The 25,824-nt window shown below is 42.9% G+C and overlaps 1 protein-coding gene across 2 annotated transcripts in view; it reads left to right on the forward strand.

Moving 5' to 3' along the window:
• Nucleotides 1-5,301: 5,301 nt before the first annotated feature.
• The window catches only part of MGMT (O-6-methylguanine-DNA methyltransferase), a 137,413-nt gene continuing 116,890 nt past the window's right edge, over nt 5,302-25,824 (forward strand). The window contains exons 1-3 of one of the 2 annotated variants that reach the window (XM_064431603.1): nt 5,302-5,458; nt 13,179-13,222; nt 24,576-24,715. In XM_064431603.1, coding sequence (XP_064287673.1) covers nt 13,199-13,222; nt 24,576-24,715 — 164 coding nt within the window. In that variant the 5' untranslated portion in view covers nt 5,302-5,458; nt 13,179-13,198. Of the gene's footprint in view, nt 5,459-7,647; nt 13,223-24,575; nt 24,716-25,824 lie in introns of those variants that run through there. The other variant, XM_064431602.1, reaches the window with a different exon arrangement.

A 25,824-nucleotide genomic window follows, 5' to 3' on the forward strand; every position in this document is an offset into this window, starting at 1 on the left:
CCTCCTGTAATGGTATATTCTACACTCTGCTGCAACCTTTCCTCTCATATTTCAGAGTTGAAAAAGGCCTGTCAAAAAGGGGCTATTATGAAAGGGAATTTGAAGACATTCATAAACATCGAGACAGAAAATTGCATTTTCAATATGAGAACCTCAATAGTTAAGGCTACATTTGGGAGATCACTATGGCCCTCTTATTTTCTGCTTACGCTGTCAAAGTTTGAATTCATGTTGGGTTTTCCAGCAATTCAAACAAAGGATACTTTCATAAACATCCATTTCATAAACTACAGCATATCTAATTCTTTGGGTTCTGAAGGCTGAGCTGAATGTAGTGTTTGTGGTCTACTGAGAATATGTCTGGAAAACATAAAACAATCTACTAGGTAAGTTACAAAGCTGTTGACATAGGGAATGAAAATGGAAATTCTGTAGTAGTTTCCTCCATCCCCAGCTTTACGCTGTACTTTGCCTGATGTGAGCTGATTGGTGCCGTATATCTTGATGTTAGGATCCCATTTCAGAAATGTTCTGACATTATCTATTTGGCAGTTTGAAAAATAGTATCAAACTCCCAATGCATTTGAGCGCACGTTTCAACCCAGCAAGCGTAATATCCATTTCCTCCGGTGCAAGAGGCACATTAGGACCAACTCCAAGTGGATTCAATTCTAGGAATGCAATATGTGACTCCACACAACCCCACACATGCACACACGGCCTGCTGAGAGGGACCAAAAGGAATTAACTTGATTTGATTTCCAGCCTCTCCCAGCAAACACACAGGTCTGTCCCTGCCAAGGAATGGCTGCTGTGAGTTCTGGGAATGCACTGCTGGCACCTCACCTGCCCATGGCACAGGGAGGGATGGAGAGAGGAATCCTCATCCAAAATAAAGGGAATTATTAGGAGTATTTTCACAAGAGCATGTAAAGATAGGATAAGAGGGAATGGCCTTAAGCAGAAGGAGGGCAGGGCTGGATGGGATTTTGGGAAGGAATTTTTCCCTGGGAGGGTGGGCAGGCCTGGCACAGGGTGCCCAGAGCAGCTGGGGCTGCCCCTGGATCCCTGGAGTGCCCAAGGCCAGGCTGGACACTGGGGCTGGAGCACCTGGGACAGGGGAAGGTGTCCCTGCCATGGCAGGGGTGGCACTGGATGGGATTTAAGGTTCCTTCTCACCCAAACCCCTCAATAGTTCTGTAATTTCTCAAACAATTGAGAATGATTACGAGGCTGGGCACATATCTATCCAGGCTACAATCACTAAGTCCCCTGAAAGATGTGTTCTCTTTCAAATATGCTTAATATGTCAATAGGAAAAAAATATATGCTGTAAATTTTGCTGTAATAATTATTGGAAATGCTTGAGCCTTGCTGGAATTTGGCAATAGCTTCACTAAATATAGGACTCCAGGCACACTTAATTTCACAGGAGATTTATCAGTGGTCTTATTGACCCAAAATTCCTCTTATTTAACATTTATAAGTTTTTTTGCCACACAAATTTCTCTGTACTACAACAGATAAAATTTATACCGGGTTAGCTTCACCAATATTTGTCAAAACATTTTCCAACAACTTCTGGAATAGAGCGGCCAGGAGATAACTAAAGCACCTGAAGTAGGGCATATGAAACACCATAACTTTTTACAGTTTTGCCCTAAAGAAAATGCAGCCAATCTCTGCTAATATCCCTTTCATTTACACGCTTTTCTACGAGATTTCCCTAAAGGCATTAGTGGCTGGCAAACAACTCCCAGCACCTTGATTACAGGAAATCATATTTCTCCCGATCCCAAGCTTCTTCATAAGTACTGAAAATGCTTTGCCTACTAAAATACATATTCTTAACTTACCAGTAATTCTACACCTCGAACCACCCAATTTCCTTCCTCTCCCAGCACAGGAACCACTCATATTCCTGCTCAATATATCCTAACTCCTGCTTTACTCTTTGTTTTTTTCAATAGAGATGACTCTATGCTTACACATCACAAGTGGAATCAAATAAGTTTGGAGAATATTTTGGGAGAAGAGGGAGAGAAATAAGATTTATTAGTGAGGATTACAAAATATTTCAAAGATGATGGCAAATTAAAATATATGTATTTTTACCTGAATTCCCTTTAAATTTAAAGAACTATGGAGATTTGAAATGCCCCAACTGTTCTGACCCATACTGAAGGATGCGCCCCAGAAAACAACACATCTTCAGAACAACCCCTGGACCTCTTTTCTTATGTACAGATGACAAGCCAAGCCACCAAAATTTAACTCCTTGCCCTCATACCCCCATCAAGCTCCAGCTCCCAGTGATTCCCAGTGACCCAGGTGCTTCCCAGCATTTCACATCAATTAAAACACAGAGACCAGCTCCCAGTACGCTGCAAACAAAAGTTTGGTTTAAAGAGATTATTTCTATTATTCAAATCCTGTTAAGAAACTGTAGTGGGAATGTTTTCACACACAGCCTCTCCTTCAGGGCCAATTAAAGCACATAACGTGCCCAGCTCTGCAAGGACAGGAACATTTCCAGATTTAAATTTGCAGGACACATCCCTGCTGTTGAGAAAACATGAGCGTCTTGGCAAACGAAACCACAGTTTCTGGTTTCATTCAGCCTGCTCTCTGTTGTTTTTTTGGGTTTTTTTTTTCATTTTTCCTGGTGATTGTAACAGTGAAAGGCAAGCCTTATTTACTGGTTGAAGTGAACGCACACCAGGTGACATTGCTGGGGCTCTCTGCAGCTGAGGAGAGGCCGAAGGAGCAGAGGAAGCGCTGCAGGCCAGGCTCTGACTCAGTAAGGCACATACACACAAAGGCAGAAATACTTCATGCCTCTACTCCAATCTGACAATTTTCTCTGGGGGGAAATTAAGGATCTACAAGTGAGGTCCAAATCACAGTGATTTGCAATCCTGCATCTTCCCCAGGCTCCATCTGTTTGTCTCTCTGCCTGGCGAGAGGGTCCTTCCAGCTCCAGTGCCCGAGCCTCTCCTCCACAGCAGATGTTGCAGAAAGGACACGCTTCCAGAGGTTAGTCCTCAACAAGGAATTTAATCCAGGCTGAAACAGTTGTGAATTGACATCTCCAGGCATTTAATAAAACCCTTCCTTTTCAGTTTTTCCATCCCACCCATCACAATCTTTGACTGCAAAGTTCGCGTGTTGGTTTAAGCCTTGGTTTACTTGAAAGACAACTGCACACAGATGTTCCAGTCCTGGGGAAATACCATCCTGTCCCTGAAAATGCCACATGAAATGACAGTTCATAACAAATAAAGTAAAGAACTGAAAGGAAATTCAATGCCTTTACAAGCAGCAGGCTTAAGTAAAATAAAAACTGAGAGAAAATGCCTGGAATGAAAAACAAAGATACCAGTCATGACTTCAAAAAGTTTTAGAAATTTTGTACCTTCTTATATGATTATTGTTATGAAAATTCATTCACAAGCTTTCCTATTAGTGAACTAGACTGGATGTGCCATCACTGAATGCTGGAATTCTTCTAGGCAGAAAATTAGACACATCTAACAAGGCACAGTCCCTCATTGTTAAAGGGCTGGAAATAAAAAGAGTTCAGTGCTTGAAATGATACTTGAAGTGACAAAGATCCAAATTTGGCCAGCAGAAGGGGCAGAGATTTGAATAAGATTTTCATAATTCTGAGGGCAGAGTGAACACTGGTCAGAAGCACCTTTTCCGCCTCATTTATAAATGAGGAATACGTGACAATTCATCAGGTTCCAGTGCAGCAAAGTTTGAAACAGCACAGAGAAACTTTCCTTTATAGTGCAAACACACAACTTTGGCTCCCCTGCCAAAGCCCAAGATGGTAGGGTTTAAGGAAATCTGGATATTTTACATTCCCTATTCAAGCCTGTTATAATGCAAACTAAAATCATATTAAAGATAATCAATTTTCATGCTCCAGGCAATAAGGAGATCACCTTGGGAGAGGAGGCAGAGAAGATTAATATGTATTTTGGGGAGGTTTCCACTTTATAATAAAGTTTCAGGAACTGGCTACTTTTCTGACAAGGATATCAGGACAGAGAGAATATTCCAGCCAGTTTGGAATAACTATTTCTAGGGTATCCCATCCAGTACAGAGCTTGATTTTTTATTTAGAGAAAGGATCAACCTCCCATAAGCCACTGCCACATGCAGTGGCAGCACCTTTTAATTGACCATTAATCCAAGCTTCATTAGAAGTAGGGAAAAGGTTCATTTTCTCATCAGTAAATGTCAGTTGCTCCAGTACAACTATTTTCAATTGTATTGGGGAACCTTCTGCACTTTGGACCATATTTTACATTTATTTGCTATTTCTTTTAGAATTAGATTTAACACACAGGCACTACCTCAATGCTGTTAGTTCTGTATTTATTTACAAATTTTCCTTATGAAAAAAAGGATTTCCTGAATTCTGCAATGACTTTTTAAATATTGTTCTGATCCTTTCCCAGTGGCTTCCTTCATTTTGTGACAGTTTCTGAATCATATAGAGAAAATCATAAAATTTTTGTAGACATAACTCAGACTGAGACTCTGAGAGATTCTCCATCTTGAAAAGCAGTGGTTTCTTGCTGCAAACTCTACCGGCATTTCGTACCCTATTCTTTTGAGTTTTATTACCTCAAATAAACCTCACTGCAAGTTCACTTTCCTCTGGCATTCCACTCCTTTTTATCTCCTCCATGTATTATTTTAGGAATTCTATTTACAAAATGCTTCTCCTACACTCGGCTGCTAATCCCCTGTCCCCACCTTACCCATAACTTTGCAAATCTCACAATTCCAGACTGGTTTGGGTGGGAAGGGACCTTAAAGATCACTTTGTGCCACCCCTGCCATGCAGGGACACCTTCCCCTGTCCCAGTGCTCCAGCCCCAGTGTCCAGCCTGGCCTTGGGCACTGCCAGGGATCCAGGGGCAGCCCCAGCTGCTCTGGGCACCCTGCGCCACCCTCAGCACTTTCACAGGGAATAATTTCTTCCCAATTTCCCATCTAAATCCACTCACTTTCAGTTTAAATCCATTCCCTGCCTCCTGCCCCTCCATCCCTTATCCCGAGCCCAGCTCTCCCGGAGCTCTTTAAGCACTGCAAAGGGCTCTGAGCTCTCCCTGGAGCCTTTTTCTCTCCAAGTGAACTCCCCCAGCCGTGCCAGTGCTGTTTTGGGGTGGATTTTTACAGAACTCCGCGTTTTTCCCACAGGTGCGGCCTGGCCCTCAGCCCCAGCCGGGCTCCACGGGCGGCCACGCTCCCGCCCCGGGGCGGCCACACCAGCGGGGAGCAGGGCCCAGGCTCCTCCTGCCCCTCTCCCGGAGCCACCTGGAACTCCCCGGCTCTGCCTCTTCCCCTTCCCCCGGCCGGCTGCGGCTTCCGGGCGGCCCCGGCCCCGCCCCGGCAGCGCGGCCTGCGCGGAGCGGCCGCGGCCATCCCCGGGTGCGGGCAGGTGCGCTGGGAGCGCGGCTGCCGGGGACATCAGGGACAGCCCGGAGCTCCAGGGACAGGCACGGAGCTCCAGGGACAGCCACGGAGCTCCAGGAGTGACAGGGAGAGGCAGGGGGCGGCCCGGAGGGTGGGCAGGCGGGTGGATGAGCGGGGGATGCTCAGCCCCCGGAGCCCTCAGAGCCGGGGCAGAGCAAACCCGCTGGGGTTGCGGCGGAGCCCGGCCCCCGAAAACGGGCTGGTTTTCCTTGGAACAGTGCTGGGGAAGGAGGGGTGGATGGCAGCAGCCTGGGGTCACAGCGGGTTTCTGTGAAGCTCCAAAATAATTGGCCCGGGCAGGGCCGGTTCCTCCCCGGAGCATCCCGGGCGCGGCTGGGGATGGGATGGGCGGGCGGCAGTGCTGCTGGATGGGCTCCGAGCGGGTAAACCGCGCCTAAATAATTGCCCAGAAACCTGCCCAGAGTGGTTTTAGAGTTTTCCTCGCTGGGAATATTCCAGAAGTGTCTGAGCGCCGTGCTGTGCCATGTGCTGGGGGGTGGCGGTGATGGGGCCGCGTGTGCCTCTGCGGTCCCTCCCAGCCTGACCCACTCTGATACACAGCAAATTAATGTTAATCCAAAAATATCCTTTCAGCGCTGATATAAAAGCCAAGCTCTGCAGGTGTTTTAAAGTAGTTGCAGTAATGTAACTGCATGCAGCTTTTAAAGCATGGTAAATGTAAAGAAATGTTTAATTTATTTGCCCCTCCCAAATAAATCATATTTGTGTTGATGTGTACCTTATTTTTGCGGAGTGGAGCTCTTATTGAATGGTGAGGTGCAGTCTATGCAGTGTTCCACTCTGAAAAATCTCAGTTTTATGTACTGGGGCATTGCACGGGTGCTGTGACAGTCATTTCTCAGCTACCTTTTGTGTCCAGGCTTGTGCTCACCCTGCACAGGGGTCATCATCTGGAGGGGTCTGCTGGAATGACAGAGTTCCCTTGTAAACCTGCTGAAGGTTTTGGCCTCCGAGCACTGCCTGACTCCTGGGGTCTACAGTTGGGGATGTGAACTTATTCTTTCTGGGGCAAAACCCACTCCTTCAATGTGGGAAACGTTTAAAAAACATTTTGTTGTGAATGTTGTCAGTCTGTGACATAATATTTTCATAGTAAAAGTTTTGTTTGCTTTGTTTTCAAGCAGAAATGTTCCAAATACAGACAGTTCTACCGAAATCTTCAGGTTTCAACAGGAAAAAGATATGGCTGTATGAGCTTGTGAGGTGGCTTTAGCAATTCCTATCTGCATTCTGGCCCATGACAAGTTCATTACACCAATTATTCCAGCAGCAGAACAGAAGCTCTATAGGAAACTGTTGTAGTTAGAGACCAACTTGAGTTCCCGTGGCTGCTTTACCTCCTGATAACTCTGTAATTAACTTGTCACCACTGTTTAATGCTTCACCTATGCAGAGGATCAGCTCATGGCATCACCAGGGGATCAGGGCCTGGAGGAGAAGCTGCTGCCCTTGGGAGGACTCCTGGGGTTGTCCTGGATGGCTGAATTAAGGACTTGTGCAGGAAAAGCAGGATGTTTGTTATGGGAAGTGTGGGTGAGGTGGAAAGGCTGCACATGAGCAGCTCTGGTTAAACTGACTGGTGGCAGGGGAAACACCTAGAAGAAGCATAGTGCCAAAAATCCAAAGGAGGGCACGTCAGAGACATGGATGGCTGGTTTTGTGGTGGGTTTTTTCCCTATACAATAAGGGTTTTGGAGGACTGAGGACAGATGATGCCTGTGAATTAACCCTCAGGGTGCTGGCTGCTCTGGCAGTGTGTAATTTCCTTGTCCCCTTCCTCTGGTTGGCATCCTCATGTGTTGTTCTGCTGGGTGGTTGTTCAGGTGTTGGTGCTGGAAGAGCTTCAAGGGAACAAATTGGAGATCCAGGTGTGTTGGGGTGTCAGAATTAAACAGCAGCCTCTGCACCAGTCAGCTGTTTGCCTGGGACACATCTGACATAAATTACACTTAATTTCTGAAAGAAAAAGCCTTTCTGCTGCTCAGTTATTATTTCATAGTTCACAGAGCAATATCAGAGATTCCACCCCTGCCATGACAGGGACACCTTGTGCCAGGTGCTCCAGCCCCAGTGTCCAGCCTGGCCTTGGGCACTGCCAGGGATCCAGGGGCAGCCCCAGCTGCTCTGGGCCACCCTGTGCCAGGGAACAATTCCTTCCCAGTATGATGGTGGAGCAGGGGTTCAGCCTTTTGAGCAGGGGCTCCATTCCCATGTCACATTCTGAACGCGTGGAGCTCCTAAATCCACCCTGCAGGCATTCATGTTCCCTGTGACACTGCAGAGATTCCCTGCCTGTGGAGCTGGCACTGCCCATTCCCAGAAGTTGTCAGGGAAGCTGCGTGCACATCCCAGCCGTGGCATAACTCGGAGCAGCCAGCACTTGTTAACTCTATTTGTTTTTATTATGGACATCGATCTGCCAGTCGCAATAATGCATTTATGGACATTTTTCTGCAAGCGCAGCGCTGGTGGCAGTTTTTACTGACAGCTTGAGTCATCTGGACAGGAGTTGAAAATACGTTTATTTTATTGACGGATTGTGCAATTCTCTCGTTTACCCAGTGTTCATAAGATATCTGGACTGGTGAGGAGGATGTAACTGATGGGAAAATGGAGGATGAAGTTTTAATTTTGGGTGGTTTGGAATCTTTTAGGTAGCGACAGGTTCCAGCATGTGTTTGGGGTAGGTTTGGGAGCTTTAACTTCATTAACACTGTAATTAAAAAGTTAAAGGCTCGGTGTCCTTACAGCAGAATTCCAGACCTGAATTCCCTCCCTCTGCTGATAGCTGGGAATGTTACTGACCAGTGATTGTGCTGATTTAAGGTATAATGGGTAAAATCCTCCTAATGGAAGAAAAAACCCCTGTTGAATTTAGTATTTTTGACATATCACCCAGCAGAGGTGTGCTTGGGCCAGCACGAAGTTTAACACACAGCTGGAGGAACAACCAAACTAAAACCAAACCTGTGCTGAAGTGTTCTTCATAAATGCAAAATGCAGTTTTAAAACTGAGCTGCTTATGGTCCAGGCAATTTATTGAATGCCAATAAAGCTTGTGTGGGTTTGGATTTTAATGAAGTTGAGTAATTGTAAAAGTTATTTGGAATATGTCACTATTTTGGTGCTTGTTGTTAATACTTTTTAGAGTTGTTTCCTTATTTACTATTTTATATCTGCACAGCTAAATTACTGTGTTCTGGTGGCTGTCAGAAGTATCAGTTTATTCTGGGCCAAATTAAATGATACAGATAGCTTCAGGTATCTTTTCATGTCACTTGTAAAACTTGGACGTGCAGCTGAAATTCTCCCTGATGCAGCAGAGATTCTGAAGATTATTAAAAATACCTGAGCAAATCACCTTTAATTGCAAAGAAGAAGAGGGAACTTCATTAAAACAAAAGTTCTGACTTCTCTGGTTTTGAGTGAAATAGGAGTTAAAATAGCAGCATTGACCAATGGCCTGGAGTCTTGAGCAGCTTGGCAGTGGGGAATAAATAATAATTGGAGTTTTGATCTGATGGATGCACTTTAGCTTTTCATTTTTATACAAATGCCACCTTTTAGTGCAGATCAATGCAATCAGTACTTTAATAGATATATTAGCACAGCCCACTGGAGTCAGAGCTGTTTTGTTGTGTGAATGCTGCCATCTCTGTGCTCCACGTGCAGATTTAGGTCCCTCCAGGTAACCCTGCATTAGCAGATAGCAAGAATTAGTGCTGTTTTGTCAGTGCTGCTGCTGCATAATCATCATCAGGAATACTGAAATTATCTGAGTGCTTTAGATCAGTCAGCACAAGGCAAACAATGCTCTTATCTTGGCTTGTTTGTACATTCAAGTGTGCAGAAGGTCTGTTAATTAGTTACACTTTTTAATAAACACCTAAAGTATACTTAAGGCCCTGTTAAAAGATTATTTTTTCTGTTTCACATCATAAAACCAGCAGATGAGTGTTCAGCACGTGGCAGTACACGGGCAGCACGAGCCTGCTTTGGCAGCCTGGGCTGGTGGTGGGGACAGGACACTTCTGCTGTCACCCGTGTCCTGCAGAAACAATTCCCACCACTTCACATTCCCTGCACTCTGCTCTGCTGGATTGAAGGATGAGCAGAGGTGTAGTGGGAAGGGTGTGGGAAAAGGGAAATCCCTTGTACAGTCTCCTGTTGACATCAGAAATACCTCTGGTTCTTGGCTGACTTCATGAAATACAAAGATTATGGTTGATGGAGTTTATTCAAGCTGGCCACAGTTGTTGGTTTGGGGTTTGTTTTTTTTGTTGTTTTTTTTTTTTCTCTGAAATACAAAGGAATTAATTGGTTTTGAATCCAGCTTAGTGGGCCTGGATCATATTCCCTTTTAACTTGGAGGTTAGCAGTGGGATGGAAGTAAAATCTGGCTCTATGGCCAGGGTTGTGCTTTAGGAAGTTGAAATTGGGATCCAACAAGGCAAAGTGCTTCAGCTGAAACAAACTTTTAAAATAAATCATAGAATCCCAGAATTTTTTGGGTTGGTTGGGTTAAAGAACATCTGGTCCCACACCTTCCCCTGTCCCAGGTGCTCCAGCCCCAGTGTCCAGCCTGCCTTGGGCACTGCCAGGATCCAGGGGCAGCCACAGCTGCTCTGGGCACCCTGTGCCAGGGCTGCCCACCCTCACAGGGAAGTAAAAAATGCTTGTTTTGTTATTTTTTTAAACCTACCAATAATACTATTTTCACTGATTGCATGAGTTTAATGTGCTTTATTTTATATTATTGTTAATGCAGCTGGCCCTGGATTTAAATGCTTTTCAGTTGCCTTTTTGTGCCATTATATTTGATTCCTCAGCGAGACTTTCTAAGAATATGATTAACCCTCTGGGTCATCTTATAATGTAATTATTAATGATTGATTCTGTTTATCCTTGGGATCAATATGAGAAGCAAAAATGCTTTGGCATATATTTGGGGTTGATTTCTTGCATTCAGTAAACATGATCTGGTGACAAGACTGGTATTGGTTTATTACTCGGAACGTGTTTGATGAATCTGAAGTGTGTAATTAGTTTTATATAATGATGGTGATATGTGGGGTTTTTTACATGACTTATGTTAATATGGCCAATAGTGTTAACATCTCCTGCCACTAATAGTTAGGGTGGGGATGTATAGTAATTGATCTTCCTGGGAGTGCTGTAATGTAAAAACAATTCCGGCTGTTTGAAGTATATTTTACAAGTGTGCATTGGGCCTTTGGGATGTTATACTGAAAAACCCAATTGTACAGTTACCATGGGAACCCAATTAGAATAGATTGCTGGATTTTTTTTTTTTCTTTCTCAGGCTTTCATCTTGACCAAAAATCTAATGTACTTTAAATGTTTTCATATGGAATTTTGTTCATATAGTCACTCGGTGTAATGGCTGGTTTTTAATTTTAGTGCTGAACCAGAGTGTTCTGTTGAGGGTCCCGAGGACTTATCCTTCAAGGAGAATCTTCCTTTAGTGTTTAAAAGTTGATGAACTGAGAAAAAATACTTTTTATTAATCCAAGTTCTTACTGCCATCACATGTACTCGTCAGGCTGCAGTCCTGGGGGAAAAGAAGCAGGGAGGTATCCTAAAGCCCAAGGACTTCTGTTCTAGATCGTGAGCAAAACATAACTGAAGGATTTCCTGCCCTTCAAGGATCTCTTTTTGATGTCACCTCTGACTTTCCTTCACCTTTGTGGCCTGTTGACATATCCAGAGGTTTGGGGATGCTCACTGTGATGTGTTTGCTTCCTGCCCCATTGAGCAGGTGTTTGTGTATCTTCAGGTGTCCTGGGAGCATCCTGCTCCATCAGTGCTTGAGAACCTCTTGCTGGAATAGCCAAGGGAAGCTGAGGCAGGAGAGATGGAGATGGATATCACTGGTCCTTGGCAGCTCTGGGCTAGTGAGGATTGTCAACTATTTATTTTTCCCATACTGCTCGTCAATCCCCCCAGTTTATTTATCCCACTCTGCAAATGCAGGAGGGAATTCCCATTTTTGGTGAAGCCATTGCTGGCATGAAGGTTTCAGTTTTTTGAGGTTTGGTTCTGGTGTCTCAGTTTCCACACCATGGAAGCGGTATCACTGAATTTGATCAATGTGTGTTGCTCCAAAGAGGTTTTGGCTTTTTGCCTTCAAAGTCACCCTCAGGAGAGCCCTTCAGCTTCATGGGAAGTTCTGACCTCCTCCAGCAAGACAGTCTCTGCAAGGCTGAGGTGCTTTTTGGAGGGATGCTTTGGACTTTCCAGTTGTTTTTTTTTTTGCTATGAATTCCCCCAGTCTGGCTGTCAGAAATCTCCTAACCACCATGGTTTGGACATGACTGGTTTGACCCAGTTCTGGTCACCCAAGGAAAACCTTGTTGGGTGAGCAGGTGGAGCTCAACCAGGGTTTGAAATGAGCTTCTGAATAAATCTGATTATCAAGGCAAAACTTTCAGCTTTACCCTTCAGGAAGATCTAAAAAAAATGAGCGTTGCTGAGCATTTTGAAAGACCCAGCTCTGAACTGACGATAGAAATAAATTGCTATTTTATTTTTAGCTCTATCACAGATATTTTAAGTAGTTCTATTAGATTGCTCATCTGCCTGACCTGCATTTAAAAATGCAGTGAGTTCTCTTTGCAGTGGCTGCCATGTTACTATAGTCAAAATACTAATTATTCATCTTAATTTTAAACACTTAAATAAGATGCAATATTAAGATTAAGTGTTGCTGTTTGGTTTTAAGTGGCTGGGAAGTGGCCATGTGTTCTGTCAGTGCCTTGGACTCCAAGGAGAAGTCTTAGAAAACCTGGGATGTTCATATAATTTCATTTTTAAGAGGTTTACCATTTCTGAAGTGGATACAGTGATCCCTGCCCATGGAATGGTGATTCCCTGATTTCAGTGGAGCAGTTCCCATCGAGGCTGGCTGTGAGTCAGGACTGTGAAGCTGAGCTTTGGCACTTAATCTCCTTGGTTTTAAAAAATACAGTGTTTGTACCACATCTTTCAAAGACAGAGTGATATTAGCTGAGTGGCACTAAAGAAAAACATAGAGGGGGGAGCTAAATGCCAAAGAAATAGGAAATATCCTTTATTTCCAAGGGGAGAGCTAAAAGGAACCAGTTGTGTTTTTTAATTATATAAATAATGTTAAAGGCTAGATTATAATAATTGAAGTTAAAATGTTTTAGGTACTCAGGGCGTGAAATCTGTGCTTTTAAACCCAGAATATATCACAACCACTTGCTTTAAAATCACTTTCATGCCTTAAAATGTGGCATTTTCTAAATCACAAAAGGCTCTTCGTTTTACTCAGTCACTTAGAAGTACATGACAGCCTGTAAAAAATTATTCAATTAATACTTTTATCTTTGGAGGCATTCCTATTCCAGATATCAGAGTTGTGCAGTGCTTGTTGTGGAAGAACTCTTCAGTGTGCCATCTGTTGATTTTTTTTGTTTGACTCATGACAAGTGGGTGACTTAACATTAAAATTCCATGTTGTTTATTAAAAAAAACCAAACTCCCTTTGGAAATTCCGTTGCTGAAACTTGGAGCTCGATTAAAAACTGATACAGAGGTGGATATTCTGGATATTCAGTTCTCCCTGTGGAATTCAGATTTAACGATCTAACTGGGAATTTATTTATTTTTTTTCCTTCCAGGTGGAGCCTTTTCCTCCACGATGGCTTCGAGGCTGGTTCCCAAAGTAAGTTTCCAGTGCAGTGCCTTTGCAGGGAGGTGTCCACTGGAAGTCCAGCATTACAAAAGAGTTCACGTAACATAGTTTGTTTTTTCCCCAGTGCCCAGCAGTCAGGATTAGGAATCCAGTTGACAAGATTGATGCTGCATTGTAAATCTCTGTAGCTCTGTCATGGTTGGTAACAGGCATCAGTGGACCTTTCCCCAGCACGTATCCATCTGCCACAGAGCATAAATAACAGGACAGAGCTGCTCTCTCCGTTTTGTTGCTGTTTCCATTCCCTAATAATAAACACCTCCCTGAAAAAGAGGCTTAATTTTGAGGCTTGATGCTTCAGTGATGTAAGTGTAGGTCAGTGACATTGTGGCAAAATAAGAAACATGGATGTTTATCCAAATGTTCAGACAATTTACTCTGCTGAAAGAAGGGCATCAACACATTGTTAGTCTATAGCTGTCTCCCTGAAATAGTTGAAATGAACTTTGAAGACACAAATACCCTTTTTTTGGTGTGGAATACCTATTTTGTAACATTAGTGATGTTCCTCTAGGAAAACACTTCTGGTGCAATCACACCTGCATTTCAAACTATTCCTGTTGGCAACTTCTGTCACTGCTCTAAATGTTTGAGTAGTGGCATCTCTTGTGGTTTTAATCTGCTTTACATAATGTCATGTGGCTTAGGAAGGAGCATTTTGCTGGTTTGTGTTGTTTACCTCTTTTCTACAAAAGCAAATCGGTTTTGTTTTGTAAAGCAGAATGGTTGAGGAAGAAATCCAGGTAAATAAATTATTGCTTCACTTTTTTCTTTTGAACCATCATCTCTTTAGTCACATTTATGCATCTTCCAGTTGCAAACACCTTTTAGCAGAGGGAGGGAGAATCCCTGGCTCCCTCTCATTGCAGGCTAGGTGTGATATAGCTGGCAAGTGACACGAAACTAATAATTTATTATCTAACCTTTTCATTTCCCCCTCTCTCACGTGGAGTTGAAAGGTGCAGCTTGAGCTGTTCAGGGAGTTTTCCCCTTTTGATATGTGGGAAGACAGAAGGTTTGAGGTAAAACACTCCAACTCCACTGTGGGGACTGTGCAGACACTTCCCTGTGCTCTGGATGCATATTAAATATTTATGGCCTGATGTAATTGGTGATTTTCGGGCTGTTTTCAGTGTGTGATCAGTTTGCACAGCCCCACGTTGGGGTGACACCCAGCGTGTGCCTGGCCATGGATTTGCAGGAATCAATTATCACCCGTGCAATGTGCTGAACAGTTTTTAAGGAGGCTGCTGAAAAATGCTTTGGGGAAGCAGGCAGACGTGGGAATTTTCCATAATCACTGCCTGTGCCTCCCACTCCATCCCTGCTTCTGCTGCAGTGACCAGAGATGAGTTTTGGCTTTGGGTTGGCTGGAAGGTGGCTGGGCTCTGGGTGACCAAACCTCTCCATATTTAGGGATTTGGGTGGGGGTTTGTTCTTCTGACAGTGGGGCGGGTTTTGTATTTCATTAGAAAACTCTAAATGTCATTCTGCTCCTCGCTGGATTTCTGACAATTAAATTTGAAGTTAGTAAATGGATTCTTGTACTAACCCTGATGCTTTGCTCTGTTAATAGTGAAACCCTTGTCCTGACTCGAGCAGGGATGGACAACTATAGGAAAATCCAGATGTGTGTGTACCAAGACTATACTCTTGTATTTTTATACAAATCTTTGCGACACCTCTTCTGTCTGTATTTATTTCCCTGTATTTTGTGTTTTTAGTGAATTCCTAATACACATTTTGCTGCTCTGCTCACTTCAGAAATATCAGCAAAATTCTTTCCTCACACACAACTCAGATTCCTGACTCTCCTTCAGCTTAAGGAGCACTATTAATGGTTTTGTTCATATTGCTTAGATTTATTTTGTTATTATTCTCCAGCTCCTACTCTTCAGGTAGAGCTATTTTGGTATTATAAAGAATGATGGATTATATAGGAAAGTTTCTTTTGAAGCACTCCTGATATTGTGCAATGCACTTGGGGGTCAGCTACACTTGACTGATGCATGATTTATCCCATGTCCCTGCCACTTCCTGAGATAAAGCTGCTATTTTATCAAAAATGCCAGCAAGTGTGATTTAGAATTTATACCCCTCCTTTTTCAAATAATTGTTCTGATTACTTTCTGGCACGGCAATAAAATGATAAAGGTAATTGCACACAAATGTGAGATAGCACCAAAATACAATAAAATTAACCTGAATTAGCTTGACTTGTCGATGAGAAGTATTTATGAAATGTATTTTTGCAATAAGGGAGACTGATATTATAGCTGGAAGGTGAGTTATTGCCTTAATGTAATACTGTTTGAAATTTAAAAAAGAGACTGTTACAGTTGAGGGTGATTGTGCCTTTGAAATTAAGTTGAAGTGATTCTTATAATTGGCAGCAATAATGCATTGGGAAGGTAATATCTTTTATTGTGTTATGCCTAGTTGCATTATCTTTTATTTAGCTGGTCCTGACTCCATCTCTGCAGAGAAGACAGGCAGGAGCAGATCAGGAATTTTGTGGATTTAGGTGATAAAAACTTGAAATGTTACCCAATATTAAAGTCATTCTTCTGCTGGTTTTTTTTTTTCATTTTTAGCCCATTTTCAGTTCCCCTGAACTTGATACAAGGCTCATTTGATTAAAATTTCATCTGTTTTCCTGTATTTTCATCTGTTTTCCTTGTATTGGAGTAGTTGCCATGTATTTACATCAGGCTGAGCTGTAAGAGCCGAGCACTCCAGCCTCACTGTGTGTGCATTTATGTCAGGTGCTGATTTGGGCAGTGAATTTTGTATTTCTCTGTGCCTCAGAGTACAACCTCTTACAGAAAAGTGTGAACACGCTCTTACAGCAAGCCCCTTGATGGTTTTCAAGGAGTAGATCCTCAAATCCCAGAATCCCTGAGGCTGGAAAAGCCCTCCCAGCCCGTGGAGTCCCAGCTGTGCCCCATCCCCACCTTGTCCCCAGCTCTGAGTGCCACCTCCAGGTGACACCTGCAGGGATGGGCACTCCAACCCTCCCTGGGCAGTGCCAGTGCCTGATCCCCCTTTCCATGGGGAAATTCCTGCTGAGCCCACCCTGAGCTGCCCTGGCCCAGCCTGAGGCCATTCCCTCTGCTCCTGTCCCTGTTCCTGGAGCACAGCCCGACCCCCCGGCTGTCCCCTCCTGGCAGGAGCTGTGCAGAGCCACAAGGGCCCCTGAGCCTCCTTGGCTCCAGGCTGAGCCCCTTCCCAGCTCCTCAGGGATTCTCCAGCCCCTTCCCAGCTCCTCAGGAATTCTCCATTCCCTTCCCAGCTCCTCAGGAATTCTCCAGCCCCTTCCCAGCTCCTCAGGAATTCTCCAGCCCCTTCCCAGCTCCTCAGGAATTCTCCAGCCCTTCCCAGCTCCTCAGGAATTCTCCATTCCCTTCCCAGCTCCTCAGGGATTCTCCAGCCCCTTCCCAGCTCCGTTCCCTGCCCTGGCCACACTCCAGCCCCTCCATGCCCTTCTTGTCCTGTGCCCAGCTCTGGCACAGCACAGAGGGAATTGTAACTGTATATAGATAACTAGATATGTGGCCAACACCTTGGATTTAATTCTTGAAGTGATGAACACGTCTGGAAAATTAAGATTACTGCACCATGACTTTTCCTTTGTATGACATTTCATGGAGTCATGGTATATCCTGAGTTGAAAGGGACTTGTTGAAACTCAACCCAGTAACAACAAAATAGTTTTTTTGGAGGGGATCCTCTAATTGTTACGAGACAAGATTCTTGATTTTTTATTCTATAGTACATTTATTTCTATAATTGTTTGTAAGCAAATTCCTTAATTGTTTTAAAATAAATATATTACAAGTATAAAAAAATCAGTGTTTTATTCCTTCTGACAATGTTAAAATATTGAAGAATTCAACAAAATATAACATTGCTTTGTAGTGCTTCTAACTGAATCTTCTGCCATACGATTTCCAGCTTCAAAAATGAGGAGCTGGAGGACTTAATCCCTTTGGTAGGTCCTTGGAAGGATAGGAGGGACAATGTGCTTCCCCTCCCCTTGGAAGTAACACCAGGACTCGTGGCTTTTTGGACTCGTTCCTGGTGGGATTTGCAGGTATCCCTGAACTGGGTGCACACACTTGTTGCCATAATCTGATTATTCCAGGAATATCTGGCACTGTCCACTTTCCCTTCCCTTGCTGCTCCATTCCTTACCCTGTTTAGTTAATTTTAATATCTCTTGGCAGCCCCCAGTTTGATGAGATGCCCTGAATAACTCTGTGTCCCCACCATGATCAGGAATTTTTAAAACTAATTAACACCGCACTTCTGTGCTGTGTGTAAGTAGAAGCTGATAATTGTTTGGGTAGGAAAGCACCTCAGAGATCATCAGGTGTTATTCTTTGCTTTGTGCTATTGGTACCACATGATATCAATATCCTGATTGATATACATGTGGTTTATTATAGTATCTATGCTTTAAGTGCCACGTGGCTGCTGTGCCTGCAGCCCATTTAAATTTCCTGTATAAGTAATAGCTGGAGAAAGATGCAGGATGCGTTTACTTGTGTTTGGAGAGGTTCTGGAGGAAATAATACACCAGAATTCCTGTTTGAACAGCCTGCTGGGCTCTGCTGTTGAAGTACCAGCTCCAATCCAGGCTTGGCGTCAGCAGCAGATGGAGTTGAAAACTGCACTTGTTGAGTGTGGAACACAGGAGCTGTAACCCACCTGCCCCTTCCAGGGGAGTTAAAATGGGTTTATTACAATTGCAGTGCCCTTCCAGTAAAACCAGGCAGTCAGGGCCAGCCCTGGGTGCTGGGAATTGGTCGCTGCTCCCGTCTGCCAAAGCAGCCGAGTGAAACCACAGCCAAAGAGCCAGAGGCGACCACTGCTTGGAAAGGCACTTCCCCAGCTTGGCATTTCGGGGGCTTCTGGGTGCCATCCAAAGAGGATTAGTAGGATAATGCGATGGGACAACAGGAACTTGCTTTTGTTGTCTTTGATTGTTTAATAAAGAATTACGTGTTTGCTCTCCTCGAAGACTTTTGAAATGCCGTAGAAAGCAAATGTTGCTCCATGTGAGCACGTATCCCCCTGGTTTTTCAGGGGCTTGTGTGAAGTGGGCCTTTGGATAAGGGAAGAGGGGCACTGATTTTGAGTGTTTATGCCAGTGTATATTTGTATATGTTCAGAATATGCAGTTTGATTCTGTACCTTCACATTTTTATGGGATTAGTTCTTCGGAAGGTAAAGAAATTGCATCACCCCAAACTAACCCTGGATTTGCTTCCAGTCTGTCTGACATTTCCTTTCCAAACCTCCCCGCGCCAGGAAACGAGGAGGTTTTGTTTTCATACCCTCTGAAGTTACAGGTTTGGCTTAACCAGGGTTAGATTTACTCAGAGAAGCAGTGAGACACCAGGAGAGCACTGCAGGGTTTCAGTGCAGCTCTTGTTCAAGGGGCTCAGCTGGGGAGGTGTTTATTGTTCCTGTAGCCAGCAGAGAATTCCATGGACCTGGATCTCCAGTGCTTTTTGCTGGAAAGCTGACAGTTTGTTTTGGATGCTGTGGGAAGGAGAAGTGCACCCAGCAGGGACAGTGATTGTGGAGGGGGAAGAGATGTCTTGTGTCCAGGTCAGGGTTGTTCAGTCCACAGGAACCTGCAGCAGGATATAAAGGACTTGTATTTTAGAACATTAGAGGTAATTTTAAAAGTTACTTTGTTTTTAGTGGGTTGTATTGACAGGATTACATCAGATTAGATACCAAGATGATTGTTTTGTTTCAAGACTTTATTCTTGGGTTTAAGCAACATCTTTTCCTCAAAAATTAGCTTTTGTCTTAATTTAAAACCTGTGAGACACTTGGCTCTTTTTGGACTGACAGTTTTCCATATTTTTGGAGGATGCTGTGAGTGGAGTGATACTGGAATTGTGCATTACCTGGTTCAGAAATTATTTTCCATGAACTAATGAGAGATGTTGGTCAGAGCTCCCTGTGGGTTGCAGAGGGCAGCAGCCATCCCTTGCTTTTCTGAACAAGGAGCTTCCTGGTTTTCAGGACAACTTTGTCACATCTTCAGCTGCCCAGATTAAGATGTCAAACCTTCAGGGGTGTGTTTGGATGGGGACATCCTTATCACAGATTTCCAGAATGGTTTGGGTTGGAAAGACCTTAAAATTCATCCAGAGCCACCCCTGCCATGGCAGGGACACCTTCCACTGTCCCAGGCTGCTCCAACCAATGTCCAGCCTGGCCTTGGGCACTGCCAGGGATCCAGGGGCACCCACAACTTCATATTTTTCATATTTCTTTGGAATTCACACCATTCTGTTTAGTTAGAAATCTATGGACTCTTTTTTTTTTCAAGAGGAGGAAGCAGCTTTTAGAAAAATTTGTATTTTAGCTTGGAAATAAATTAGACATTTCATAATAAGCAGAGAGACTTAATGCAGAATTAAATGTTTCTCATTCTCTCTTTTATTCCAGTATAGCAAAGTGATACTAATATTCCAATATATTAAACTTTCACTATATTTCACTTCAACGTTCAATATATTTCACTTTTAGTGTAAAAATTCCAACAAACTCTTTACTTCTTTCTTCTCTGCAGTAAAATTATTTGTAGTACATAAACTCTTTGTTCTCTTGGAACAGTAGCTTTTGTAAGGTGAAAATACAGATTATTAATCAAGATATTAACAGGAGTAGAATTTTAGATTGTTCTGATTTCATGGATCCTGTCTTCTATTCACAGCCCTTAAATCTTTCTCTGCCTTGAAACACTAAAAAATTGCTTTTTCCTCTAAGACAAGGCCCATAAGGTTGGAAAATCACCCTCCACCCTGCACTATATGTGCAGAAATGCATTACCTTTACTATTAATATCTTTTCCCATATTCTTTACGTACAATGGATTGTTTCCTTTCACATAAACAGGCAGAACCCAGTAAAACAAATACAGGAAGTTTTAAACTATTAAGGAGATGTGGAGAGAACTGTAATTCAGTGAAATCCTTGGATGGGTGGCCTGCTGGCATGGGCAGCCTCATCAGTGGCAGAGGCTTTTTGACACTAAATCATTTTGCACACATTGGTTTATGATGGGTTTTTGCTTTGCCTGATGGGATTTGAGAAGGGTTTTGTTAGAAGGATGCAAACTTACTGCATCAGGAAGGGTGGCTGAAATGAAGAAGCAAGTTGCCAAACTCTGATGTATTCCCCTTAAATTTAAATCCAATATTTGAAGCTTTGATTGAATTTTAATTCAAAACTTGAATCAATAGCAAGCAGGTTTGAGATACTCAAAAGAAGGACTCTCTAGGAGTTCAGGCCTGGTGGTTTTTTCCTGTAATTAGGATGAAGAAGCAGCTTCTCTGGCATTTATTGATCATCCTCAAACTCAACAAGTGTCTGGAGTTGATTTTTGGTGATATTCTATGGCACCATCACAGTAGGGCAGGTGTTTGTGAATTGTAGCTCATTTGCTGATGCAAATGTCAGGACTTTGACGGAGTTTTGGGGATAAATTTGTGGAGAACAGGACGTAAATGACCAAGGTGGTGTTTGGTCACATCTCTGCCAGGGTGGGTGTCAACACCTCCAAGGGAATCACCTGCAGGTAGTGATTCCAGTGGATTAATACATTGAGAAATTCAGATTTTATGGGTTAGAATTCCTGTGATTGGTGCAATCTGGGGTCCTCTGACAGTAATTTTAGTGTTGGAAGGCAGTGTGTGGTTCCCTCCTAGCCCATCATGGCAGCAAGGTTGTGTGGGAAACCTCCTGGGGCACCTGGGTGGGTTCTTCAGCTCCACAGAAGTGTGAAGAACTAAACAGCATTTCCAAATGGCTGGAAATGGTGGAAATGGGACCATTTTGGGGTCTGAGGGAGATAGGGGGAAGAATTGCAATGCAGTTTCCTGCTGTTGGTTGTATTTCCATCACACGTAGCTCAATTAACGCGTGGTTAATCTGAAAATGATCAGGAGAACCCTTTCTTGGAGGAACTGGGACGTCTCCCTGATTAATGCAGGTTTCAAAAAATCCAATTGCAGCATGTGTGAGGCCACATTCGATTTGCCAGCTGAATATGTTATTTTTGCCTTGATTCTCAGAAATATTTGAGGGGAAAAGAAAAAAATTCGTGAGGACTTCCGTGCTGTAGCCTAATGGAAATCCCCTGCTAAATCAGATGCAGAGGGGATTATTGTTAATATTTTGATATTGGTGTGGTGGGTTTATATTGTAAAAGCAGAGTGAAGGAAATGGAAAAACCTGAGGAGAGGAGATCCATCAGAGATAGGGCTCTGATGGGAAGGATTCAGTTCTCCATAATACTGAAAGGAAAATCAGGGTCTGCTCTCTGGACTTTTCTGGAAAACACAAATTGTTTTCTGGGAGAACATGGAGCATGGAAATGCTTTGCTACAGACTTTTTTTTTTTTTCAAGCCTAGTTGATTCTCAAGATTTCTCTGCCATTTTATTTCTCTGTTCATTATTATGGATATGAATTGAATTCTAGGATGTCAGGCCAATGTCCAGAGGAGTTTTTGGGGGTGTTAGGAGAAACAGGACATAGAAATATTTGAATTATTTACTGTAGTGTGAAAGCTGCTTAATGCAAATTTAAATAAAATTGCAATCTTTCAGTTTGCTGTATCTAGCAGTCTGGTGATGTGAACTTACAAGTGTTGTTCCTACGGTTTTATTTCTTTGGGAAAACTGCAGAGGTTGGCAGATGTTTCCTCTCTAAAAATTGTATTTTTTCCTAGCTAATAGCAAAATTATGAGATATTTTGATACAGAATTATAAGTATTGTGGTGGAAGGGCAGAATAAAGGTAGAGATGATTGAGAAGCTGATCAGAATTCTTCCAGTTTTTCATAAAACCATGCTTTGGGTTGGAAAGGGACCTTAAATCCCACCCAGTGCCACCCCTGCAGGGACACCTTCCCCTGTCCCAGGTGTTCCATCTCCAGTGTCCAGCCTGGCCTTGGGCACTGCCAGGGATCCAGGGGAAGTGTCCAGGCAGCACCAGCACCACTAAACCCCATCCTGAAGTGCCAGATCCTCGTGGCTTTAGAGCACTTCCAGGGATGGTGACTCCACCACTTCCCCTGTCAGCCTGTTCCAATGCTTGACAACCCTTTCGGGGGGGGAATTTCTCCTCCTGTCCAGCCTAAATAACAGAATTGGTGTCTGGACAGAGGAGTGTGCATTGTCCATCTGTCAGTGACCTTCATCCTGGAGCATCCCAACCCAATTGCCTATGGATGTGGATTGATGTCCTGCAGCCTCATTCCTTTACAAAAATAACCCTTCTGAAAATTGCTGCCCAATGAATATGATAAACAAGGCAGCAAATAGGAGTTGCAGTCACTCAGGGTTTCATCTGTAAAGTTCAGTTCAAGTTGGAGAGAGCTCAGAGGGTTATTGATCGTTCTCTGCTGCTCCCTGCATCCTGGGTTTTGTTCTGATGGAAAAGTTGTGGAGCACGTGGTGTGAGGTTCAGTGCATCTGGTTCAGGGCTGTCAAACCAATAAACATGAAGAATGTGTGCTGCTTTGCCACATATGTAAATTTTACTGTTTGTGTGCTGACTTCTGCAATGAGATGCTGCCCCAAAGAAGTTCTCCCATGTCCTCCAGGAGGGAGAAGGAACATGGAAAAAGTTGGTTGGGAAGGAGTTTCTTTGTGATGCCACCAAACATTTGCTTCTTCAGCAATTGGAGTTACAATCCAAGTAAAGAAACCACAGGGAACCTGAAGTTCCTGGACTTCTCCAAGCTGAGTGAGGTTGCTCTGGTTGCTGTGTGTCTGCAATGGAGGAATTGTGTAAGAGCTTCCCAAAATTCAGGGCTTTAGGTTTACTTTTGCTCTAGTTATGCAAAGCTGTCAGCTTGATGGTTTTTCTGCTCTCTCACACTGGTTATATTACTCACAGATGTGACTTCATTCCACAGCACTTAATAACGGGGTCTGAAAGGATTCTCTTATTTGGAAAACAGCTAATTATTGTACAGCTGTGAGCAGTGGGCAGCTGTAAGTCACCCTGCTGGACCTGCCTGGCTCCTGCTGCACCCCTGCTCTGGCATTCATGGAATCCCAGAATGGCTTGGAAGGGATCTTAAATCTCATTTCATCCCATCCCCTGCCATGGGCAGGGACACCTTCACCTGCACCAGGTTGCTCCAAGCCCCGTCCAACCTCGAACACAGGGAAGTAAATAAAATAAATCCAAGAAATTTGTTGTTCTCTCAGCATTGCAGGAAACCTCATGAGGTTCAGCAGGTCAAGTGCAGGGTCCTGCACCTGGAGGGACAGGACACAGGGAATGGCTTCTCAGAGGGCAGGGATGGATGGGATATTGAGAAGGAATTATTCCCTGGGAGGGTGGGCAGGCCCTGGATCCCTGGCAGTGCCCAAGGCCAGGTTGGACATTGGGCCTTGGAGCACCTGGGACAGGGGAAAATGTGGAAATAAGTGATTTTTATGTTCCCTTCCATCCCAAACAGTTGTAGGAGCCTTTTATTCTGTGTTTGCTGATGGAGTTACCTTGTGCTGCCCCACAGTTTCCCAGTTTTTCACTTTTTTCCCAGTTTCACAGAGCTCTTTGGAGCACAGGACTTTCCGTGGTCTGGACCAAGGGTTTGGTGTCTGGGTGACTGCAGAGGACACTGGTGATGTTCTGCCCTGTCCTGCTGCAGTGATGGCACAAACCAAACTGGGAATACAACTCACACTTCCGGACTTGGGGGTGGTTTTTAGCCAAGATGAATTTGACAAGTCTGTTATTGTCGGTCTTGTCCAATATTGAGAAATACTTGGCAGCTGTTTCCAGCTACATCCTATCAGTAATCGTAAAAGCAGACTGGTAACAATGGGAATAAAAATATGCTTCTTTTCCTAAGGAATGATTGATTTTTTCATGTGTTTTCTTTTCCAGCAGACATATTCTATTTGTGTTCCAGCTGTTATTTGCATAACACTGCTGCTCTAAACCACTGAATCTACTTTGTTGTCACAACAGTCCTGTTTTAAATAAGTGTCACAGCACATTGGATTTTAGCTGATAAACCAGCCATGAAAGTGCTGCTATTTCACTTTTTTATGAAGATCACTATGCTGCTAGTTAATGTTTTTTTTGAGACTTTGATTTAGGTACTGATTTCTGAAGATAGATCATTTTAAGTTGGAATTTTGAAAGTGAATGCCGTAGTTGAGGAAACTTGAAATTCACTGTTGTCTCCCTTTTTCCAAATTGCTTATGAAAACTGCTCGGATCCGTTCCTTGGTGCAAATCCCTGCAGTTAAAGAGGATTTTATTTCCTTGAACAGGTGAATTCCAAGCAGGGAGGATCTCCATGCCAGCAGAAGCAGGTGGTTCTGCTCAGCCCCCTGGGCAGGATCGAGATCTCGGGCTGTGAGACGGGCGTACATGAAATAAAACTTCCCAAAACGAGCCTGCTGCCAAGTGGGTGAGTTCATGTCCTATTGATCCTGGCCTTCTGTTTGTGCTGCAGGAAGGAGATTGCCCAGAGGATCTGAGAGCACGCTTGTTTTTGCTGATCCTACTGGGAGGGGTCTCTTGTGCCCTTAGGGACTCCAAAATACATCAATTCCTGTGCTGCTGCCTCAAAAATATTATCAAACATTTTAAACTGTAAGTGGTTTTAATGTAACTTCTGAAAGAATCTCCTGCCTGCCTTAATTTTTGGCACACTTAGAAATGACACTGTGGGTAAAATCTCCTTTCACACCTCACAAATTTTGCAGACCTACATCTATTTTTATATTTTTATATTTTTATATTTTTATATTTTTATATTTTTATATTTTTATAATTTTATAATTTTTTTATTTTTATATTTTTATATTTTTATAGTTTTATAGTTTTATAGTTTTATATTTTTACATTTTTATATTTTTATATTCTTATATTTTTATATCTTTATATTTTTATATTTTCATATTTTCATATTATTTTTAATTTTTTATTTTTTATTTTTTATTTTATATATGTGTTTTTTATTTTTAATTTATATATTTTTATATTTTTATATTTATATTTTATTTATATTTTATATGTTTACATTTTAATGTTTTTGCATTTTATTTTTTACATTTTATGTTTTTACATTTTTTATATTTTATATTTTTATCTTTTATTTCTTATGTTTTTATATTTATGTTTTTTAATGGTTTAGTGGTTTGTTTGTTTGTTTGTTTGTTTGTTTATATTTTTAATATCTAGATTTGTGCTCCAACAGGTAGATTCAGGACTGACTGATTGTTTTAATTACTGTGTAGTGCTGGTGAGGGCTTTAGCTGTTTTCCCAGAGCTGTAATGTCTGCTGGAGATTGGAACAGATCCCACGTGGCAGTGGAGGTGATGTCTCCAATCCAGGCCTGGCTGAGGAGGCATCAGTGCATTTTCCTGTTTGTTGTAAATTGTGTTCAGTCTGCTGGAGTCCATCTGTCCTGCTCAGATATTTGATTTTTTTTGCCTTATTTGTGAGGAAATGTTCAGTGACATTTTTAGAAGGAACGTTGAATTCATTCAGAATTGATGCTAAATTTCTATGCC

This window comes from Passer domesticus, chromosome 8 (assembly GCF_036417665.1).
Source record: "Passer domesticus isolate bPasDom1 chromosome 8, bPasDom1.hap1, whole genome shotgun sequence".
Taxonomy (NCBI): domain Eukaryota; kingdom Metazoa; phylum Chordata; class Aves; order Passeriformes; family Passeridae; genus Passer; species Passer domesticus.